The 24,351-nt window shown below is 32.8% G+C and overlaps 2 protein-coding genes across 4 annotated transcripts; one reads left to right on the forward strand and one right to left on the reverse strand.

Annotated features, from left to right (window-relative positions):
- The first annotated feature begins 898 nt into the window (after positions 1 to 898).
- On the forward strand, positions 899 to 3,819 carry LOC120214225 (thylakoid lumenal 15.0 kDa protein 2, chloroplastic-like). 3 transcript variants are annotated; one of them, XM_039212177.1, is made up of 7 exons: positions 905 to 1,042; positions 1,085 to 1,156; positions 1,340 to 1,443; positions 2,794 to 2,884; positions 3,024 to 3,092; positions 3,173 to 3,282; positions 3,391 to 3,819. In XM_039212177.1, exons 1-7 carry the CDS (start codon positions 949 to 951, stop codon positions 3,481 to 3,483), a joined length of 633 nt encoding a protein of 210 aa, XP_039068108.1. In that variant the 5' UTR covers positions 905 to 948; the 3' UTR covers positions 3,484 to 3,819. The 3 variants fall into 3 exon arrangements, with proteins under 3 accessions (XP_039068109.1, XP_039068107.1, XP_039068108.1); XM_039212176.1 differs by having other exon boundaries at positions 903 to 1,156; XM_039212178.1 differs by lacking the exon at positions 3,024 to 3,092 and having other exon boundaries at positions 899 to 1,156.
- A 397-nt stretch (positions 3,820 to 4,216) lies between these two features.
- LOC120214221 (auxin-induced protein X10A-like) lies at positions 4,217 to 4,744 on the reverse strand. Its single transcript, XM_039212168.1, has one exon. It carries the CDS (start codon positions 4,620 to 4,622, stop codon positions 4,245 to 4,247), a length of 378 nt encoding a protein of 125 aa, XP_039068099.1. The 5' UTR covers positions 4,623 to 4,744; the 3' UTR covers positions 4,217 to 4,244.
- Positions 4,745 to 24,351: the final 19,607 nt, after the last annotated feature.

Genomic DNA, 24,351 nt, shown 5'->3' on the forward strand with positions numbered 1-24,351 from the left:
TATTTATTCAGGGTGAATCAAAACAAGAAAAAAATAGTTCAAAAGGTCAATTATTGATACTTAATATATGATGATTGATACTTTTAAATATTAAAAAAATTGAAGATAAAATCAAAAGTTAAAATAGCAATATTTATGTGATAATGATACTTTTAAATATTGAAACAATTGATGAAAATATCAAAATTTAAAATATCATTATTTATGTAATGCCGATCAATGCTTTTATATATTGAAAATGTTGATGAAGATTATCAATAGTTAAAGTATCAATTACATTTATAATGATGTTAGATCATTTTTCATTTACATCGATTCTTTGCTTTGATATTTATGCTTTGATATTTGTAGAAAAATTCGATACTTTATAACATTTTCATTTTTTATTTTTTTAATTTGAAATTATTGATATTTGTAAAAAAGTATTGATATTTATAGTTTTCTCATTTCTTTTTTTTTTAATTGAAAGTATTGATATTTTTAAAAGAGTATCAATATTTTTAAAAAAGTATCAATATTTTGTGACCTTCTCTTTTTCGACCTTCTCATTTTCTATGTTTTAAAATTTAAAAAATGCTGATATTTGTGTAAAAATATCAATATTTACAGATAAGATAAGTTTCTCCAGTCATTTTAAATTATTTTAAAATGATTACAATCTAATACATTATTTAAGTTAATATTTACAATCACGTTAAATCGATTTTATTAATGTTCTTTTTTAAAATTTCAGATTATATCGTTTTTAAAATTTTTATTAGTTTCACATTCCTTTGACAATCCCGGTGAAATTGTGGGATTTGATAGACACAAATCTGGGTTAATATTCCTCATAAATTCCAGACTTCACACAGTTTAAAACGCTGACACGTACCTTGGTGAAGAACTATAAGGAAGCTCTTTGGATCCTATCCTTGCAACAGCAGCAAAAACTAAAACAAAAGGCCAATGTCGTTTACGCAATTCCCATCATCATGTTTCAGAACAACCCCAATTCCCACTTTTTCATTGCCCATTAGAGCATCATCTCGTCTCTCTCTGCCAACCACTCACAGCTTAAACCCAACCGGTTTCCGAAATTGGGTCCCAGATTTTAGCGCCAAGTCCTTGAATTGGGTCTTCTCTGGTGCTATTGCTCTCACTTTATCCGTAACAGGCAAGTCAAATTAGCCTGCATTGAATCAGGGTTTGGGTGCTTTCATTGTAATATTGATTGTGCTCTTAAGTACGAAGAGCTATATAATCTTTACATCATGCAACTGTGATGTTTTTCTTCTTTCTGGTATTGCTTTAGCTTATTCATGCAAAATGGTGCTTAATTATGAAGCTATTGTTTTAGGGGCTGGGTTGGCGGAGGCAAAAGTTGGGGTTAACAAGCCGGAATTACTTCCTAGAAACTTCACTCCGGTGATTGATGTAGCAGGCTTCCTCTCTGATGGCCAGGTTTGATTTCTTTCAATATTTTCACTCTGGACGTACCCAATATTTTATGTTATAGTAGGAGGATGAATTTATAAACTTTTAGGAGGAGTGAACTTATAAAATGTTAGATGCCAAAACAGATTATCAATTAAAAAAATATAAAAAATTTCAAATATATGAAAATTTGAGATTTTCAGGAGGGGCGACTTCCATTGCCTGTCCCCTTTGAGTCCATCCTGTTTCCACTCTCCCCTAAAAAAAGAATTATATGCATATAAACCTCAAGAATACAATGAAATTCAGTGAATCTTTATGTTTTGCATTGATGAAATCAACCAACTAAACATTCCACACTGTAAAAATAGAATTATCTAATTTGGTGATACAGAACTCATAGGCATTTCTTTGTGTCTTGCATAAATGAGAAGAGTTTTATATGTAAGGAAATATTTATTGTCCAAAAAAGATATCTTTTCTTATAGAGATAACTGCTAAAATGGATGCCTCTTTGTATAGATACAAGTTTGCAAACAGAAGTATGTTTCTATCGACATGATTCCATGTTTCGACAACAGTTCAGTAAATAATCATGTCTTTTTAAGGTCATGACATTTGACCATCACATAAATGTAACCCTATTTTGAAAATGTTCCAATATCAAATGTGTTTATTTGATGATTTTCTTCCTAGAACTTGTTTGCTATGAACAAATTTAGTTGATTTATTTTTCCATGAGATAATTTATATGAATAGAGTACATTGCCCCTTCCATGTTAATTGACCAATACTCATATCTAGTTTGATGCTTAATTCCATGCTTTGACCCTCGTTACACATAGTTTTAGCTCTCATGTTCTAAGGTAACATAAAAAGGGGCTTGAGTATGTTTTCCACATTTCTCGTTTCCTTATTGATTATGAAGTCATGGTGTAACAAGTAGAACTACTATTTTCAAGAAACGTGAGTAACAAAAATATTATTATTTTTCATCCTATCTTCTGTAACTCGAAACTTGATGAAAGTTTGTGACTTCACATCTGAGGTGATTGCTGAAAAGGTGCCTGTTAATGCCGATGTCCTTTGTTAAGATATGGCATCCTTTTGTTTTGAAGGATATATAGATATTTGTCTGTTTATGACTTTGTTTCATGTTGTAATATGGAATCTATTTTGAGTTGTAATCATTTTGGAAGTGTTTATGCCTCTTTTATTTTCTTTTAATAATATTAGCCTAATGCTGAACACAAAAAAGAAGGAAAAAAAAGAGCAAGCCAAAGCCTTGCTGTGGAACCAAATACAACTAATGGCAAATAATGCTACTGCCTTCTACGAACAGCAGATTAATACTAATGCTGGGCTGTTAAATGCCAGGAGAAAAGACTCGCTCAGGAGATCAGTGATATTGAAAAGGATACCGGCTTTAAATTGAGAGTTTTGGCCCAAAATTACCCTGACACGCCAGGTATGAGTAATATATTTTTCTGTCATTGGCCTCACTGAAAAAGAAAAGATTTTCTCTTCAAAACTTGAGTTATTTCTATTTTTAATTCTTGAAGTTGTTTGCAAAGTTCAAATTTACTTAACTTCTCAAATTGCTACAGGATTGGCAATCAAAGACTTTTGGCAAGTAGATGATAGCACTATAGTTTTTGTTGCTGATCCCACATTTGGTAAAGAACTTGGCTGTCATTTTCCTTAGACAGTGATATGATATATGAGTGTTTTTAATTATATATGGATTTTGGACCAGGCAATATATTAAATTTCAATGTTGGGGCTACAGTTGACTTAGACATTCCCCGAAGCTTTTGGAGCCGTTTGGCAGGGAAATACGGAAATATGTTTTACTGGAAAGAGAAGGTAAAGTTTATTTGTTCATCCATGATAAATCACAGTTTGCGCCTGTAATGTTCAGTTTATGCAATTTTTACCCTGTAAAGTAATTCCGAGTTATTTCGGCTGGAACAGGGGGAAGATGCATCTATTGAAGCTGCTGTCATGGCAATATCCAATTGCTTAAGAGAACCTGTGGGGCCAAGTAATTGCTCCGAGGTAAAATAGCACTATATCAGTACTACAAGAATGATTTGTTCCTTATGTTTTTCTTTCCATTCCACTTGGTGAATAATCTTCGGCAACTGACTTTTTATAGGTCAATGAATATATACATTATGTACTATTATAAACCTAGTGCTAAATGAATATGATTTTCTCTTTTTCGCTAGATCGATACCTATTCTCTCTACCAATCATGTAATGTTTCTCACTTTGAATTGAAGAAATGAAATTTGTGTAGCATTAGAAATTTAGAAAACAATATATGAACCATGTTACGAATCTCATATCTTGTCCTCATGTATGTATCCTTAGGCTTGTTGGATGTATATTTAACAATCTTGAAGGATGAACCCGATCACCTATTGTATTTATATCTGCATTTTGGGGGGGGGGGGGGAGAGGATAAAAAGACATCAACTTCTGATCTAGAAAACCTTCCATGGGATCTTTTTTGCAATGTGTACTTTGAACACATTTCTGGAATATTTATATCTCATAGAATGACATTGTTTCTATGTATAAATATTGGCAGATATATGAATACAAAGATCAATACACTGAAACTCTGGTGTATGTTTATGTTTCTGCTGAAGTTGTAATAGTGTATAACTTTACATGTAGGGAAAAGCAAAAACCGTCTTCATTGTTGAATTGTTAGAACCATTTTATCTAAGCATTTGAATTGATTAGCAGGAATTCAAAGGAGGAAAAAAAGGTAACATTAGCTTAAACTCCACCTAGAGGCTAGTAGTAGTTCTCTTTATTTAGTGTTCTAAGATCTTCTGCAACTCTTCAGGGTGACAAGGGAGTGTTAAAGCTCCCATTTGTTGGAATCCATATTCCTCTTTTGCTTGCTTTAGTAACATCAAAAACGCTGGATTCCTCAGATAACTCAGTTCCAAGATAAATCTCTTTGATTTCCCATCATTGACTGCAATCACCGCAAAATGACCTTCTTTCACATCCTTTGGTATATTTGTTTCTTCAACATTTTCATCGAACTCGGCGACATTTCGATTGGGGTCTCTTTTCGGTAACTCTGAGAGGAATCTTTGATATTCTACACATATTTCCATGTTTTCTCGGAAACTTGTGGGTCTCTTTTGAAACTGGAAAGCATATGTGAAATTTCGGAGAGACATTATGGGGGCATTTCATATGGTTGGAGCCAAACTATCATTTAATGCCATCTTTGATATTGTACATATATTTTTCCATGCTTTCTCGGAAACTGGTGGGTCTCTTTTTAAACGCGGTATACAGCGGCAACCTGCATGCAACAATGGCTCGGCCTCGCTGGATTCGTTGAGCCGTGTTTTCATCATGCAGTACATCATTTCACAGTAAAAAAAAGAAAGGGAAAATCATCAGCCCCTGAACTTGGATTTGTACTATATTAAGCATTAACTTAAAACAATTATCAATGAAGAGATTCATTTTAAATTCTAAACAATCATAAATTTAACCAGTACAAGATATAGGGTCGGTTCATAGGATGTCGGCATGATGGTCACATTTAATGCATTAAAACTTACCCTACTCATTCCAACTTCCAAGTTTGTTGAAATCAATAAAAAATGATATATTAGTCATTGCTTACACATTTAGAAAGTGAAAGAAAAGTCATGTTGAGTAAGCGATGTCATTTCATCATGCAACAGACAACCAAGTAACCCACGAAGCAATGAACCTCTGCTTGCTAGTTGGAATTTTCAAGTAAATGGTGTAGCTGGGTATTTGTGGAACCGACAACCGAGTAGGTTTTTTGTACCTTAGATTCGTTTCCCATCGTTATCGATCTGAAAGAAATCAAGAAAATCCAATAATTGCATTTCACAAATAATACATAATTGATTTTTTCACCGTGTTGTACGACTGTAAAATCTGCTACGGTTTTCTTGTCTGATGGTTGGGGAACAGATTTTGCGAGTATGAAACAGTAGCGTCTGCTTTGTAGCTTTGAAACGACCATAGCTGAATTCGGCATGGTTCTTGAATACCATCAACTCTCTTTTTCTTTCTGTTTTGTTCTTGAATTTGATGGGAGGTTCTACTTTGGGGCAGTTAAAATACGGATAAAAAATAGCATGACTGGTTAAATAGGTGACCGGTTCCTTAAATGTTATATGTTTTTAGCGAAAATATTATTTGTGTTGGTAATAATAATGGTAATAACCAGTAACATCATTGTTATTTGTAAAATGCGCCAAAATATTTGACTTTAACATAATCGGTTAATTACTGAAAACATTATCAACCATAATAACATAACATGTAGCGCTTATTTAACGTAATAACTAGCGCCTTTTTAAAACTGATGGGACCTTAGAAATTCGACGATAACAAAATATGTTAATTACTTAATTTGTTATCAATATTATCAACATATTAGGTAGCGTCTAAAATGTTACCAAAGTTTAAGCTGATTGAGTCTTAGAAATTCGATAATAACAAAATAGGTTAAATATTGGAAACATTATCAACCATAATAACATAACAAGTAGCGTTTATTTAATGTAATAGGTAGCGTCTGTTTAAAGCTGATGGGGCCTTAGAAATCCGACGATAACAAAATAAGTTAATTACTTAATTTGTTTTCAATATTATCAACATATATATTACAATGTACATTATTAATTTACCTATTACTTTAAAGTAACATGTTTCGAAATTATAAGTATCGATACTTGTACATTTACTCCTATTTTCATTATACTAGTAGAAATGTTTACCGTGTACATTGCTAATTTACCTATTACTTTAAAATAATAGGTTTCGAAATTATAAGTATCGATACTTTATATATGAGTATCGATACTAGGACATTTACGCCTATTTTTATTATACCCATAGAAACGTTTACCGTGTACATTCTTAATTTACCTATTCGTTTAAAGTAATAGATTTCAAAATTATAAGTATCGATACTTTGTATATAAGTATCGATACTTGGACATTTATGCCAATTTTCATTATACCGGTAGAAACATGTTTACCAAGTACATTGTTAATTTACCTATTACTTTAAAGTAATAGGTTTCGAAATTATAAGTATCGATACTTTATATATGTGTATCGATACATTTTGCATGCAAATTGTTTGAGAAGCATATTGGAATAAAAAGTATTCATACCTATATAAAAATATCGATACTTGGTATTTAGCCAATTATCAATATATCAGTAGACTTTTAACGTTTATATTGTTAATTAACCTATTACTTTAAAGTAATAGGTTTCAAAACTCCAAGTACCGATACTTTATATATGTGTATCGATACATTTTGCGTGCAAATTGTTTGAGAAGCATACTGGAATAAAAGTATCCATACCTATATAAAATTATCGATACTTGGTATTTACACAAGCAAATAATCAGTCTCCTTTAGGTATGTTTCTCTTACACGATTTCTGTTTTCGGTTATCCTATCTTCATGAGTTGGATGAAATGAATTCAATCTGGTATATTGAAAATAGGTTCAAATACCAAGTATCGATACTTTTATATAGGTACGTATATTTTTATTCCATTATGTTTCTCAAACAATTTGTACGCAAAATGTATCGATACACATATATAAAGTATTGATACTTATAATTTCGAAACCTATTACTTTAAAGTAATAGATAAATTAACAATTTACACGCGAATGAAAGAAAAGTCGAGAAAGTCTCATCTTATAATTGATTCTTTACAGTGCCTTGTCAGAATGAAATCTTTACTGTGTAAGTCACATGTTGTATTGTGTATAGGACTATTAAAATGTTTGATATACAGTTATTGTTTGATATGTTTAAGTACATTAAAATTGAAAATAATGCATTATGTTTATGGATAAAAAACTATACACACAATATAACTAAGTCAAACATACAAAACAATGTTATACACAACAATCATGTCATCAATAAATAAATTAAGCATGTTCTAATTGTACACACACAAAGAAATTAAACTGAAGAAAAAAGGTTATTTCTGAAAAAGTCCGGAACATTATGCGCCTTCGCCAAATTTTCCAAATACTCGCATATGTTTCCGCCTTTTTCTGAGGACATATATAAATAATTGAAATTAGAAAACCAAACATGTTTAATAATGTTATAATAAATCAATTTCGCATAAGTGGGCATAAATTTGTGTCATACTTAAAGCATTTTCGTTTAAAGATGAATCGTCAAAGGGATGTGGACATATGTAACTGTATTGATATATAAATACATAAATTGTGAATGAACAAATGTATCAACATATAACTTAACAAAAAAAAAACATATGGCAAATATATATCTTACTGAATTATAAATCATTTTTCTGCTGAATCATCCACCAACACTGTATTTCACGAGTTGTATTCAGAATATGCATTCCAAATATCTTGCATATTTTTATAGTAGGTTACTTCATCTTTTTTTTTTTTGCACTTTCCTTGATCTTGTTTATAGAAATATTCAAACATAAATTTGTAGGAATCATAAACAAATAAAAGTAAGCAACGCAAAAAACATGCATCTTACCCAAATGAGTATAAATTGGTTAGATAATAAAGGTAGTTGGTCAAGTGCACGATCAATGTTATGCTTGAAATTGTTAACAATTATCACGACAAATATCCAGTTGTAAATTATCCATTTATCTATAGTAATTCAATATCTTAACTGTGCTTACCTCAACTTCAAAGACCAAATGGCAACAACTAAGTTTTCTAAACAAAAATGAAGAAATTCATATACACCTGGTCTCAGTATAACATCTACAACATGAAAAATTACATTAGAATAGTACATTTATAGGTTAAATAATGTATAGAAATAAAACACATTTAAAACCTTTGGTATTTTTTGAAAAGTAGGCAAAGACTACATTGACATAAAAGATGACAAGTTTCCTTGCCGGTGGTGTTGCACACACCATATATTTGTTTGGATCTTCATCCTCATCATCATCATCTGTAATGTCATAATCTTCATTCAACACTTGATTGCCCACCGCCTTCTCCACCGATGTTATAAGAAAAGAAAATAAATTTTAAAACATGTAAATATTTAAAACATAAAGAATGAAATACCTAACTCGTATGATGTTGTTGAAGGAATTCGTTACGCAAGTTGGAGACTTCATCACACAACGATGAAATATCGGTTCATATTTCCCGATTCGGTCATTAATGTACCCTACAAAAGAATCAAAATGCTCCCAGAAATTAACCATGTACTCCATCACTGACTTCATTGTAATATCCTATCCATCCATAGCCTCTTCCTGTTAGAGTATGCCCAAAGACCAATCATATGATGATTGTAATAATACTTTTATTTACCGATTTTATTGAATAAAGGCATTGCCGCTATTATTTTCATTTATATATATGTGTTTAACATAAACTGAAAGATAATAAAGTCCATATAATGACATAATTGTTATTATTAAAAGATCCCTAGTCAAGTATTATTATGGGCATGGACAATAATAATACGCTTAAGACTAACATGTTATTGATTGATGACAATGAGTTATTATTGACATAGAGATGTCAGAATTGATACATGATTATATTGTTAGAGAACAATATATTGGATTTACCGACCTTGAGCATATGTCTTGGATTATTATGTGACAGTCATAACATTGCTCATGGTGATGACTATATGTATGATCCTAAGACTTGAGATCAATACTATCCCAACATATCTTGTTGTATGTTTTGATACAGCTAAACAACCTCTGTAACTGGTTGCTCTATAAAGACTGTTATTGAATATATCTCAATATATGTAGTGGGTGTGTATGATTAAGATAGGATTTTTCCTTCCTACATAATAGGAAATATATGTCACAGGCCACTTGATTGAGTAAGACTAGAAACGCATGGCCATGCTCGAATAAGTTGATATGAGATATCATAAACTATTCATTAATTAAAGTCTACTCTAGATATCAAGAAATAATAGATGGGCTATACAAGTGTGACTATTCCAAGACTTGTGCCTATTCTAGATATAAAGGACATAAGGATGTAATACATAAAAGAGTAATCACCAAGATGATATGTCGAATCATATTTTCTTGTAACTTAGGTGACAATGATATATTGCTAGATGTCACTCATTATATGTAATATTTAAATTGTTATAATAATTACTGTTAACGTTACAAGAACCTACAAGGTCACACCCTAGGATTGAAACGAGCAAAGATGTACAATTGTTGTATGTTACTAAAATATATATCCAGAGTTAATTAAATATATGTTTTAATAATCCTGAATATTTAATTTCAATTAATTAAATATAGATTTAATTAATTTGAAATAATAAAATCCCTAATATGATTAGGGTAACTTGGATATAAGAGGATTATTAAATTCTAATTAATTAAATATAGATTTAATTAATTTGAAGCAGCCATTGTACAACACACACTCAAAACCTTCATTCGTTTTCTCTCAAAAGAGTTTTGGGAAAAACAAAGATTGCTTTCAATCGGGTGAATTGAGTAGAGGCCGAGATGTGATTTCATGGAGGCTTAAGATTCGAATCGATCTACAAAACCATTATTCACTGTTGTCCTTGCTATTTTTCAAGGAACCCACTGTAAGTATTCACATCTCTTTATACCGATTTCAGTTTTTCGTACTTGGATCACTGGTGAGACCGTCAAGTTTTGTTTCCGATACGCCATGGGGTACGCCGACGGTCTCAACACTTCCATCGGAGCTTCATCCATCGATTGCTGGTCATCATTGTCAATGAGGTCCAATTGCTCTTTCTCTTGTTCTGCTCCAATGCCATCTTTTTTAGTCAACCAACATTTTCAATAAATTCGTATCCGGCTTTAGTCATGGATAACATGTCAATCTTCCGGGATATGTGAATAGGGTAGTCAAGAGAAAAATCCAATTTATTCTTCTTCAATAAATGGGTAATGACACATACATATGGTAGTAAAGTTGTAATGGATTCACCCTTTTTGACTAAATTAACAAGTGTGTCAAATATCAATTGTGCAATATTTGGAGTGGTTTTTGAGCTATATTTCGCTAACCACTGATAATCGGTATCACAAATTATGGAAAAAATTTCATCGGAAGGTCGAATAAACAAGTGAAAATTTTGTTGAACACTCTGGCCTCCATATCTAGAAGAACGAGGCTATTTCTATCCACACGTTTAATTGTAGGATCTAAATCAGTTTCATCATAATCCCCTTTATTCTCAATACCTATACTCACACCAATAGATTCCAAATATATATATATATGTACATCATTCCCCATTACATGAGTATTAATTTCGATGATGTTGTTCTTATTAGGATCACAGTGGAATGAAGCATTATTGTAGAACACTCGAACAAGGTTTAGGAAATATTTTTGGTTCTACACCAAGAAATTCCAACCAACCCCAATCTATAAATATATATTTAAAATCAAATTTATATTTTTCATTGAACATGAAATCCAAGTCAATAACACGTTCGGGATGAATCTTTCTTGCTTTGAAATGCCGATAAAATTTTTCTTTCTCTTAATCGATTTTAAAGTTTTTTGTATCAAATGACATGATTTGATCAAAAGACCTTGAGAAGAATACCTTGGTTGAGAAGATGACCTTGGCTGAGAATAAGGTTTTGGTTGAGAAGAATTGCATCTCAGACATTTTGGAGCCATTTTTAGGAGTGAATATAGAGGTTGTTACATGAAACACAAGCACATTAAGAACAAAACTTGTGAATCCCTAAATCACTAAAACCCTAATTTACGACAAAATTTATTTAACTTCACCTGAAAATCTTATCATAATAATTGCAAGAAATTTCTCCAGCTGAGGTAATATTAAAGAAGCTTGAATGGTACAATTTTTGTGAACGGTGATATTTGTCGGAGTGGAAGGGATAACTACCTTTTGAGGGAGCGACATATCGATACAAGTATGGAGACTACTTGAGGATCGATTCTTTTTTAAATAACTAAGAAAAAAAAACGTGTCTACCGAATAAAAACAAAGTGCAACCTAATACTTGAACATTGTTACCAGTTTGTTTAAAGGTTAATAATAATGTAACTGGTAAAATATTTACAACCTAACATGTTAATTGGTTTAATATCGATACTTGTGTTGAAAGTATCGATGTAATTTAGATCGAAAATATCCATACCTATATAAAAGTATCGATACTTGGTATTTACGCTTATTATCAATATAGCGGTAGACTTTTACCATTTAAATTGTTAATTTACCTATTACTTTAAAGTAATAGGTTTCAAAATTCCAAGTATTGATACTTTATATATGTGTATCGATACATTTTGCGTACAAATTGTTTGAGAAACATACTGGAATAATAATATCGATACCTATATAAAAGTATCGATACTTGGTATTTATGCCTATTATCAATATATTAGTAGACTTTTATCCTTTACATTGTTAATTTACCTATTACTTTAAAGTAATAGGTTTCCAAATTCCAAGTATCGATATTTTATATATGCGTATCAATATATTTTGCATGCAAATTGTTTGAGAAGCATATTGGATTAAAAGTATCCAGACTGGATTAAGAGTATCCATACCTATATAAAAGTATTGATACTTGGTATTTACGCCTATTATCATTATACCAGTAGACTTTTACCATTTACATTGTTAATTTACCTATTACTTTAAAGTAATAGGTTTTGAAATTCTAAGTATCGATATTTTATACATGTATCGATATATTTTGCGTGCAAATTGTTTGAGAATCATACTGAAATAAAAGTATTCATACCAATATAAAGAGTATCGATACTTGGTATTTACGCCTATTATCATTATATCGGTAGACTTTTACCGTTTACATTGTTAATTTACAGTAATAGGTTTTGAAATTCCAAGTATCGATACTTTATACATGTATCGATACATTTTGCGTGCAAATTGTTTGAGAATCATACTTGAATAAAAGTATTCATACCTATATAAAGAGTATCAATACTTGGTATTTATGCCTATTATCATTATACCGGTAGACTTTTACCGTTTACATTGTTAAGTTACCTATTACTTTAAAGTAATAGGTTTCGAAATTCCAAGTACTGATACTTTATATATGTGTGTGTCAATACATTTTGTGTGCAAATTGTTTGAGGATCATATTGGAATAAAAGTATCCATACTGGCATAAGAAATATCGATACTTGGACATTTTCATACTTTCCATACATGTTTTTAAAACTAATATCAATAATTTAATAATGTGTATCGATACATTTGGTGTGCATATTGTTTGACAAGCATACTTGAATAAAAATATCCATACCGGCATAAGAAGTAACGATACTTGGACATTTTGATACTTTACATACTTTGCATGCTATGGTACATATACTTATAAATGTATAAACACTTTCAACAATTCCACTGGTTTTGTCAAATTGAAATCGGTTTTGTCAAATTTCAACCTGTTATATTGTCATGTATCGACACATGTGTATAAGGTATCGATACTTTATAGGAACTATTATTGCAATTCTTTTAAATTCCTAAAGTATCGATACTTTGGAACATATACTTATAAAAGTATCGATGCAAATTTCAACCATTCTGGTAGCTCTTTATCGGTTTTGTCAAATTTAAATTTGTTATATTGTCATGTATCGATACATGTGTCTAAGGTATCGATACTTTATAGGCACTATTATTGCAATTCTTTTAAATTCTTAAAGTATCGATACTTTGGTACATATGCTTATAAAAGTATCGATACAAATTTCAACCATTCCGGTAGCTCTTTACCGGTTTTGTCAAATTGAAACTGGTTTTGTCAAATTTAAACATGTTATATTTGTCATGTATCTATACATGTGTCTAAAGTATCGATACTTTATAGCCACTATTATTGCAATTCTTTTAAATTCCTAAAGTATCGATACTTTGGTACATATACTTATAAAAGTATCGATACAAATTTCAACCATTCCAGTAGCTCTTTACTGGTTTTGTCAAATTTAAACCTGTTATATTGTCATGTATTGATACATGTCTGTAAGGTATCGACACTTTATAGCCTCTATTATTGTAATTCTTTTAAATTCCTAAAGTACTAATACTTTGGTATATATACTTATAAACGTATCGATACAAATTTCAACAATTTTGGTAGCTCTTTACGGATTTTGTCAAATTGAAACCGGTTTTATCAAATTTCAACTTGCTATATTGTCATGTATCAGTACATGTTTGTAAGGTATCGATACTTTATAGTCACTATTATTGCAATTCTTTTAAATTCCTACCGTACAGATACTTTGGTACATATACTTATAAACGTATCGATACAAATTTCAACAATTCTGGTAGCTGTTTACCAGTTTTGTCAAATTGAAACCGGTTTTGTCAAATTTCAACTGGTTTTGTCAATTTCCAATCGGGTTTGTCAAATTTGTTACCTGTTTTGTCAATTTGAAATTGGATTTGTCAAATTTCAAATTGTTATATTGTCATGTATCGATACATGTGTGTATGATATCAATACTCTATAGGCTCTTTTATTGCAATTCTTTTAAATTACTAAAGTACCGATACTTTTATGCATGTACTTATAAAGTATCGATACATGTCTACTTTTAACCGGTTTTCTTCACTTTCTTATATATTATTATATATCGATACTACTATGCACGGTATCGATACCTACCGATAAGCAAAGTTTGTCGGTTGCCAAAATTTCTAATATTTCTTCATGTTTTCCACCTACAACATTATTATCAGCCAAAATTTCCGGTAGCGCTTAATTGACTTTGATAAGTATCTTATTAAATTTCCAGTCACGTCATTTCTTAGCCGTATATTAGTCCACCTTTCCTTAGACATTCCCTAAATTTGATAGCCAACTTCTCTGTGACTTTATGAGTTCCTTTGAAATCAATGCTCCTTTATGCCAAAATTTGAGAGTATTTACATTGTTTTGCCAATAGGTGATTGAAATATCTAAACAATCCTGTGGAGTCATAAATTGATTGTTGTAGAGTGGTTAAGGATGATCATGTTGTTCTACTTTATATAGGTTAGAATCTCAGTATTTGCTTTGGAGACGTAATACCTCTCAACTTTATAAAAAAATTAACATTTTGCCTCTTGCTGTGTTCTAAAATCTCCTGTATTTCACAAGGTCGATAAGGGAGAGAAAAAACACCTTTCTACAGGAATTCATATTCTTCCCAAGCTTGATCGAGTAGACTTATAAATTCAGGATTTGTTAATTGGTCTAATTTGTTGGAAGTTAGTGGGAATCGATAAATTTTAAAAATTTTCATTATATTGATATGAGCAAAATATAATACAACACGAACACAATACTAGCTTCGACTAGTTTTTAAGAGCACCACTAACAAGGCTTTGCTAACCTATCTCTATCTCTCGTTTTTTCTTAATATACATACATATTGTTAAAATAAAACTACAATCATATATTTATAGTGTACTTAGACCGCATCATTTCCTGCAGATTTTTTCAATTGCTGCCTAGAATTGTTGCTTCAATCTTCTTCATGGTTAAGAATTCCACAAGCTATTGCCACCTCACTCCCTTGTGGTCTTATACTTCTATTAATTTGTTGCCACCAAAACATTGCTTGTCATAGTGGATTTCTCTGGCTGCATTTAGGCTACAATTACCTTTTTTTTTTTCCAATTCATTAGCGCTGCCAAATCTCCATTCTTTCATGTGTTTGTTTTTACATATTTCTTATCTTGCCATGGTGAAACTCTTTGGTTGATGCCGCCTCAATACAATATTAATTCTTAAGGCTTTCTTGAATTCTCTAGTTGTTGTCATAAGCTTATAAAAATTGCCACATGTTTGTAATATTTTATAATTTGTTGACATTCAAAGGATCAAGCTTGATTCCAACACTCACCATTAACTTGATTTTTCATTTCTAGTTTTTCTTTGAGTCTATTGAATACGTCTATTTTCAATGGCTTTCTGAAAATGTCTACTAGTTGATCTTCAATTTTGCAGTAGATTAATTCCACATTTTTTCTTCACTTGCTCTTGTATAAAGTAATACTTTGTATTAATGTGCTTGCTTTGAATATTGGAGACAAGATTCATGGCAAGAGAAATTATAGACTTGTTGTCGACATAAATTGTAGTTGGTTCTTACTGTTCCAAGTTTAGCTTTTTCAAAATATTCTTTAACCACATTGCTTGGCAAGTGCAAGTTGCTGCGACTATATATTCTGCTTTACATGTCAAAAGAACTATCGTTTATTGCATATTTGAAGACCGTAAAAATGTTGTAGAGACGATATGGAATAGATAGTTAGAACTATGTTTTCGATCATCCAAATCTCCCCCATAATCACAATCAGAATACCCAACTAACTTTGAATTTTCTGAATGTGTGTAGAACATACCATGATCTATCGTACCTTTAACATATCTTAAAATTCTCTTTTTTACAATCCAACGATCTTGGTTTGACTTCTTAATGAATCTGCTTACTAATCATACATTGTATTTCATATCTAGTCATATGATAGTTAGATACCTTAGATTACCAACGATGTTTTTAAACAATGTTAGATTCACTGGCTCTCTTATTGAACCAATACTTAATTTCATGTTTTTTTCTGCAGGAGTGGCTATCGACTTACAATCTTCCATTCTGAATTTGCTTTAAATTTTCTCTGTATACTTCTTTTGAGATATAAATATTCCATCTTGCATTTTTTTCACCTCGATTCCAAGGAAGTATGATTTCACCAATATCTATCGTTTCAAAATCTATATTAATAGCTCTATTGAAATCTTTAAACACAACTGGATTATTTCTTGTGAAAATCTTGTCGTCCACATATAAACACACTATCATGATATCACCATCTTCACTTTTCTTCGTATATAAGGCATGCTCGTATGGACATTTCATGAACCAATTTCTATATAAGTGTTTGTCTATTCTTGTGTTTCACACTCTTAGAGCTCGCTTTAATCCATACAAGGCTTTCTTCAATCAATAAACTTTATCTTCATTTCTTTTTTTAGTATATCCAGGTGGTTGCTCGATATAAACTTCTTCTTTTAGGTAGCCATTTAAAAATGTTGACTTCACATCCATATGATAAATCCTCCATTTGTTTTGTGCTACTACTGCTGTGAGAAGTCTGTTGGTCTCGATCCTAGCTACTGGAGGAAATTCTTCATCATAGTTTATACATTGTCTTTGTTTGTAGCCTTTGACAACTAGTTTTGCTTTGTGTTTCTTGATTTTTCCTTCTTTGTTGGTCTTTTTCTTGTACACTCATTTAAATCCAATCGGGTTGTGACATTCTAGTTGATTTGTTAGCTCCTAAATATCATTTCATTTTATCGATGCAATTTCTTCACCCATTGCATTTTTTGACTTATCATCTTCAATCGCTTATTCATATTCTATTGGATCACTATTTGCAAGTAAGCAGAAAAGTGAAATATTTTGTAATTCATAATCATTGTACCAATTTGGTATTCTTGTCTCCCTTGAAGATCTTTGAACTTATGTGGGAGGTACTTTAGTATTTTATATTCTACTATTACTACTGATGCTTCTTGTTGATGATGATGCAATTGAATTTTGTTAAGGACCTTGATCATCATTATGTTATTCTTGATCAATAAATTATCATCATCTTTATCTTCATTAAAAAATAGTCCTTCAAAAATTTTTCCTCTTTGCTCAATCTCTAGTATTCTGCTTCATCGAACTCAACATCTTTTAAAATTATTACCATCTTAGTAAGTGGATTATAGAGCCTGTAGGCTTTGCTTCTTTCATCATACCCAATGAAAATATATTTCTCTCCTTTATCATTGAGTTTATTTCATATTTTTCAGGAACATGGGCATATGTAATACACCAAAAAAAAATTTAAGGTGTCCAACTTCTAGTTTCAGAAAACTCCATACTTCATTTGGAGTCATGTATTTCACACTCTTAGTTGGGCATTGATTTAACATGTCATTTGCACAATGAACTACTTCAACCCATAAATTTCTCAATAAATGCTTACCTTTTATCATGCTTCTTACCATATCAAGGATTGTATGGTTCTTTCTTTCAGCAACTCCATTTTGTTGAGGTGTGTATCTTACAGTCAGTTGATGGATAATGACAAGCTCTTTATAGAAGTCTTCAAATAAATCTGATATATACTCACCTCCTCTATTAGATCTGAGTATCTTTAAATATTGACCACTTTGCGTTTCTGTCATTCTTTGATTTTTTTCAATTTATCCAGTGCTTTTGATTTTTCTTTCAAAACATAAATCCAACTTTTTCTATTAAAATCATCAATAAAAGTTATATAGTACCTATTACCTCCAAGTAATAGTATATTGAAAGGATTAGCTACGCTAGTCTGTACTATCTCTAACTGCCTTCGGGCTTGCCAAGATCTGCCAACTTCAAAGTTTATTTGTGTGTTTTTCTTTTGATGCAAGCCTCACATAATTGATTTAGAGGGTTGATCTCTTGCAATCCTTTTACAATATTTGCTTTTAATAACAACTTCAGGCCCGAGAAACCAGGATGCCCATATCTCAAAATGTCATAACCAAGAATCTTCTTTAATTGTCATCTTTATGCATCTTACTTCACCTGATTCGATATCGATGGTAAAGAGAAGATTTCAAGTCATGTAGACTTTGGCAATTAATTCTCCTTTTCTATTTTTGATGGAAAGAGTGTAATTCTTCATATGCACTTCGTATCATTTTTCCATGAGTTGACCAAGGTTGATAATATTGCTTTTCAAAGTCGATACATAATAAACATCTGAGATATACTTATTTGTACCATTTTTTGTATAATCACGACTTCTCCTTTGCCTTTTGATTTTCGTGTACAAGTCGTCACCAAAAATTACTCAGCCATGGATTGTTTCATTTAACTTCTTAAGTAGCTCTTTGGACCACAATGTGTTTGCTGACACAATTATTGAGATATCAAATATTTTTCTTGAATTCTCCATTTCCTTTATAAGTTAGGAATACATGGGATTTTTCAATATTTTCTTCTTCAATTACTGCTACATTTTTTCTTTCCTCTTGTTTGGGAGCTGATCTACACTAGTAACTATAGTGACCATATTTATTGCAGTTATAACATTGTATCTGAGATTTATTTTCTTGTTGATATCTTCCTTGGCCTCTGCCTTTGAATCGTCGTCTATAATCTAGTTTATGATAAATTTTCACTCGTTTGAGTGGTGTCATATGATTGACTACTACATCCACGTGCTCCTCGTCCACCTCTATATCTTCCAAGATAACCATCAAAATTTCCTCGGCCTCGTATGTAGTTGTTGCTAGATTTACCTTCATAGATGTTCATGTAACAACCCAAATCTCACGTTAGAAGTTTTGGGTCAACATGAGATAGTTTAGTAGAGCCCATGAATCTTATAAGAGTGTTGGACTAATTTGGAGTATGTATTGGGCTTGGTTTAGGGCCTAATTGATATTTAAAAGAGTATTTTTAGTTTGAACCAAAGTTGGAATGACCAAAAGGATGATTTTCCCCTAAAGATTGATTTCCCTTAAATGGTGATTGTAACACCCTAATTATCGGGTTAGTAGTTTCAAGTAAACATGAGTGTATTTTAATTAGGCCAAGAGACTATTTAGAAATATTAGGTTAAAGTTTGGCTTGCCATAGTCGGGCTTGAGCCCAAAAAGGCCTATTGGTGATCTTTTTGTTTTAAACTTGAAAAGAAGAGGATTAGGTGAGCAATTAACCCTTAAATGTTTCAAAAGCTTAAATCCATTCAATTTTATGATATCAGCTGGGAAGAAACACGGAAAAATGAGAAAAAAAGGCTTATTTTCATCCCATCTTTGTCTTCTTCTCATCCTTCTTCTTCTTCATCATTTCTCTATAGTAGAAACTACCAAATAAGACGCATTTGTGGAACTTTCATTTTAGTCTATATTTGTGAAGTTAAGTTTTGAAATCATCCCCTCTAGAGTTTTAAATTAAGCTCTCAACCTTAAATTTTAGCCATGGTGACCATGGTTGGGTTTTGTATGGGTTTTATGTTTTAGAGCTTGTGAAGTGCTCTAAATTATTCCTAATCTTTAGAAACCTAGTTATTAATCCCCTAGATGAGTTAATAGCTCATTCTCTTACTCATGGTTAGTGAAAAAGGTTGTTGAAAGCTCTAAGGTGAAGGGAAAGGAGAAAAAAGTACTTGGGTGGGCTTGAGGGTGTTCCTACGACTCCTAGGTGTAAGGTAACACACTTCTAACCTTTCTTTACTATATGTAGATCAATATGTGTAGTCTTGATGAATGTTTGGGTATATGAGCCATTTGTGTGCACTTGGGGGTTTTTATACGAGTAAAACGGATTTTTTTAGGTTGAGGGTTTTATATGTGCACTTGGGGACACATTAGGAATGGATTGGAGGATTTTATACTAGTGAAGCAGTTTTTTCTAGGTAGAGGGTACTGCCAGTCGTGTAAGGTAAAAATTATAAGGGTTTGTAAGGAGAGTATCGATACCACATCAAGGAGTATTGATACTGTCAAGTGGTATCGATACTCGGGGCCTTGATCAGAAACATCAAATTTAATTTTGGTATTGGTACTCATAAGAGAATTGATATCGAGGGTAGAGTATCGATACTCCACATAGGGGTATCTATACTCATGGAAGTATTGATACTGAATAGGGTGAGTATCAATACTCCTGAAAGAGTATCGATACCAAGTTTAATTTTTAAACATCAAAGGAAAATTTGATATTGATACTCAAGGAAGTATCGATACCATAAGAAGGGGAATATTGATACCCGAGTAGGAGTACTAGTACAATCGTGATTGGTTTAGCAATAAGACTAGTTTTGAGATAGAAGAACAAAGTTGGGATTTTATTGAGAGGGAAAACACCCTAATAAGAATACAAGTGAAAAACTTAATAATTGTGTGATAACATAAGGTATTAATTAGGTATGATTCCATAAGACATATAACTTTATTTGATGCTCGAAAAACTATAAGGACACTGGAGTTACTTGAAGGACGCTTGTGTGATAGATTAAGGATTATCTGGATATATCTAAACTTATTGCTTGGCATTATAAATACTAGTTGGATGGAGTGTCGATGCTAGGTGACTTAGTCATATCCTGAGTAATCTAGAGGGGTAGACTAGCCTAATGAGTTTTCGATGCTATGTGACCCGTACTCAGCTTGAGTTATAGAGAGACATTGATGTTGTGTGACCCAATTCTTTCTTAAGGTTCTTTAGAAAGTAAAGAGGGGTGTGAGTACTATGATGCTAAGTGACCCCAAGCTACACCACGATGTTTACTCTTATTGTTATGTTATTGTATGTGAATGGTCATAACCATGCTTGTAGCACGCTCATATGTTGAATGCATATAGTATAGTAGGGTTATTTGTGTGGCACTAAGCTTGTGATCTCAGTTATGGAATGTGTTTCCAAGCACATGTCTTTAGGTGCCAGTTTGAAGAGCACATTGCCAGACTCGAGATTCCAGACTTGATCATCCATCAGAGTACATCTCGAGTATTTTTTTGGGCATGTACTATTATAGACCCTTAATGTTAATTGAGTCATAAACTCATTTTTGTACTTACATATTTTAGATATTGATGTTAGGATCTCCCCCATATTTTGACATACTTATATTTTGGTAAACGTATTTATCTTTAGTATTTATATTATGTTGGATGTCTTTTGGTTAAATGATTTCAAAAAAATTGGTTAGCCACTTAAGTGGTTTCATGTGACATACTAATCATCCAAACTTCATGTCAGATTAGATTAGGGTGTTATATTTAGTGGTATCAGAGCGTCATGTTTAGTCCTCCCTAGGACCCGCGAGTTAGATTTATTAGGTGTTAATGAAGTACATGCCTCTAGAGTGTTAAGCGTACTTAAATGTCTAGAAACGATGATGTTGGCCCTTCTTCTTTCTTGGAAAATCACAGGTTATGGCTAACGACCCTACCCACAATCAAGAGGGTACTAAAGGGAGTCGTGCCTCTCTAGTTGGAGACACGAGTGACGGGTTTATCTCAAGACTCGAGGATTTATGAATCCAAGAGGAGGTCGAGATAGACGAGGTGACATTCTTACATGACCTCAAACAGACATTGAGGTATATAGTTAAGGCTATCCCTAGAACGCACGCTGCACTAGCTCTAACTATTCCCCCTAATAGTACCTCAAGAGTTTGCGGTCGAGAGACTTCGCCGTTACAAGGCTACTGATTTCACGAGTTTTGGTGATGACGACCTGATAACCACCGACCAGTGGCTTTGCGAGACCCTCCGTAACTTGCGTCAGCTTCATCTTACCCCTAAGGGTAACCTTGAGTGCTTCACCGCCCAATTGAAGGATGATGTAATAGATTGGTGAGAGATTGTAGAGATAGCGTTAGAGCCAGAGTGACCAACTTGGTAGCTCTTCCTACAAGATATCCAAACAAATTAGATCGGTGAGAACCACACATATGATTTGAGAGACCGATTTCTATAACTAACCAAGGGTGACCACTCTATGTATGACTACAAAAGTGAGTTTCTGCGTTTGAGCCACTAAGCACCAGAGTTAGTGGCCACTAAGGAGCACCGTATTAAGAGGTTTAGGGAGAGCCTCTATATAGACATCCTGATTCACCTAGTTATCGGTCCACCCAAGGTATTCATCGAGCTGACTCGCCAAGTAAAGATAATTGAGCGAGTTTTGAGCAAGAGGGCAGCTCTACACAGTGACACTGTGGGGCAAGGTAGACGAGATCCAATCACTATCGATTTATCTCAAACTTTGACCAAGAAAGCCAGAGAATCTGAGGGTCATGGAGACCTTCATCCTCTTAGTCCAAGAGGTTGGGATAGGGTCTAAGTCATAAAAAGAGATTAGAGGGCTATAGGAGTTCACTAGCTTCAATATCAGTGGCGAGTAAAGGTGGTTCAGATAGGACCATCCAGCTCCAAACTACAGACAATGTGTTAGGAGGTATTCAAGGGAGTGTCATAGAGCTTCTAGAGCATTTTATAGATATGGTTCATTCGAGCACATAATTAAAGACTGCCTTGTGGTAGGGAGTATGACACTGTCGAATACCCAGAGATCTACTCAGACTGTTCAGAAAAGTAGAGGATCCTATCAGAGATATGGTAGTTTATCTTCAAAATAGTGGAGAAGATGTACTGCCAAATCTATAGTCGTTATGGAGTTTAGAGTTTCCTCTCGCAAGTATGTAATCAGATCTCAAGAGGACAGTAAGGTTGTTGATGTCATCTCATGTATCTTTACAGTTTTTGGTATGTTTATTACTACTTTAGTTGACCCGGATCAATCCATTCCTATATTTGTCATGATCTTATTCGAGAGAGTGGTATCCCAGTTGAGGACTTAGAAGTCATGGTTTGAGTTTCAAGTCCTCTAAAGTTAGATGTTTTAGTGGACAAGTTCCACCGTAGATTCCCAATAAAGGTTCAAAGACAAACTTTTCTTACCAACTTGATGGAACTACCCTTTTAGGAGTTTGATGTAATCTTTGGAATAGATTGTTTATCCAAACAAGATGCGAGCCTGAGATGTAGGGTGAAAAAACTTAAACTTTGTAAGTCAGATAGCACCAATATTGTAATGGTGAGAGAGGAACTCAATTGTACTTCGAGGATTGTTTTGGCCTTAGAGGCCCATAAGTTGATAAGCACGGGTAGTGAGGTGTTTCTAGCTCACGTGGTCGATACTTATGTTCCAAGTTCAACTTTAGATGAGATCTGTGCAGTGAGGGACTTCCCCGATATCTTCCCGTAGGAGTTTTCGAGTTTACTACCTGATAGGGAACTAGAGTTTGGCATTGAGGTTATGCTCAATTTTGCTCCGGTGTCCATTGCTCCTTACCGTATTGCACCAATAGAGTTGAAGGAACTTAAAGCTCAAATCTAAGAACTTCTAGATAGAGGATTCATCCGACCAAGCATCTCATCGTAGGGAGCGTCAGTATTGTTCGTAAAGAATAAAAAGGGGTTAATAAGATTATGCATTGACTATTGCTAATTGAGTAAGCTATATGTGAAAAATCTATACAAGATTCAAAGGATCAATGATTTTTAGACCAACTTATGGGAGCTAGAGTGTTCTCCAAGATTGATTTGAGGTTGGTTTACTACCAATTGAAAGTTAAAGATGTTGACGTAGCGAAGGTTGCGTTTAGGACTCGGTAGGTCATTACAAGTTCATAGTGAATCCCTTCGGTCTCACTAATTCCCCATTCGTATTCATGGAATTGATGAATATGATCTTTCATCAATACCTAGATCAATTCATAGTGGTTTTCATCAATGAAATTTTGGTATATTCATGTTCATACAGTGTCTGTCGAGGGTATTCGAGTTGACCCCCAAAAGATCTAAGCAGTTGTCAAGTGAGAGCCACCACAGAATGTGTATGAGGTGTGTAGTTTTCAAGGTCTCGTTGGATACTATCGTCAATTTAATAAAGGGTTTTCCATGATTTTCATTTTGATGACTAAGCTACTGTAAAAGGGAGTACCATTTGTATGGGATGATAAGCGCCACCAGAGCTTCGATAGACTAAAGAGATTTTGACTCAAGTACCAGTATTGACTCGAGCAAAGTCGAGTAAATACTACATTGTGTTTAGTGATGCTTTACTGAATGCATTGGGTTGTGTATTGATACATGAAGGTAAAGTAATTACTATACATCCCGAAAACTTAAATCGAATGAATGTAAATACCCTACTCCTGATTTGGAGCTTACTGTCGTGGTTTTTGCCCTGAAGATTTGGAAGCAATATCTCTTTGGATAGAAGTGCTACATCTTTACTGACCAAAAGAGTT

Source organism: Hibiscus syriacus, unplaced genomic scaffold, assembly GCF_006381635.1.
Source record: "Hibiscus syriacus cultivar Baekdansim isolate YM2019G1 unplaced genomic scaffold, ASM638163v2 tig00110056_pilon, whole genome shotgun sequence".
Classification (NCBI taxonomy): Eukaryota; Viridiplantae; Streptophyta; class Magnoliopsida; order Malvales; family Malvaceae; genus Hibiscus; species Hibiscus syriacus.

What these genes read in the sequence shown, in the direction of transcription:
- LOC120214225 (XM_039212176.1), top strand. Translation starts at nt 949, where the DNA reads ATGTCGTTTACGCAATTCCCATCATCATGTTTCAGAACAACCCCAATT. An exon ending in TCTCACTTTATCCGTAACAG is followed by an intron (nt 1,157 to 1,339) that starts GCAAGTCAAATT and finishes CTATTGTTTTAG; the next exon opens with GGGCTGGGTTGGCGGAGGCA. An exon ending in GCTTCCTCTCTGATGGCCAG is followed by an intron (nt 1,444 to 2,793) that starts GTTTGATTTCTT and finishes GTTAAATGCCAG; the next exon opens with GAGAAAAGACTCGCTCAGGA.
- LOC120214221 (XM_039212168.1), bottom strand. Translation starts at nt 4,622, where the DNA reads ATGTCTCTCCGAAATTTCACATATGCTTTCCAGTTTCAAAAGAGACCC.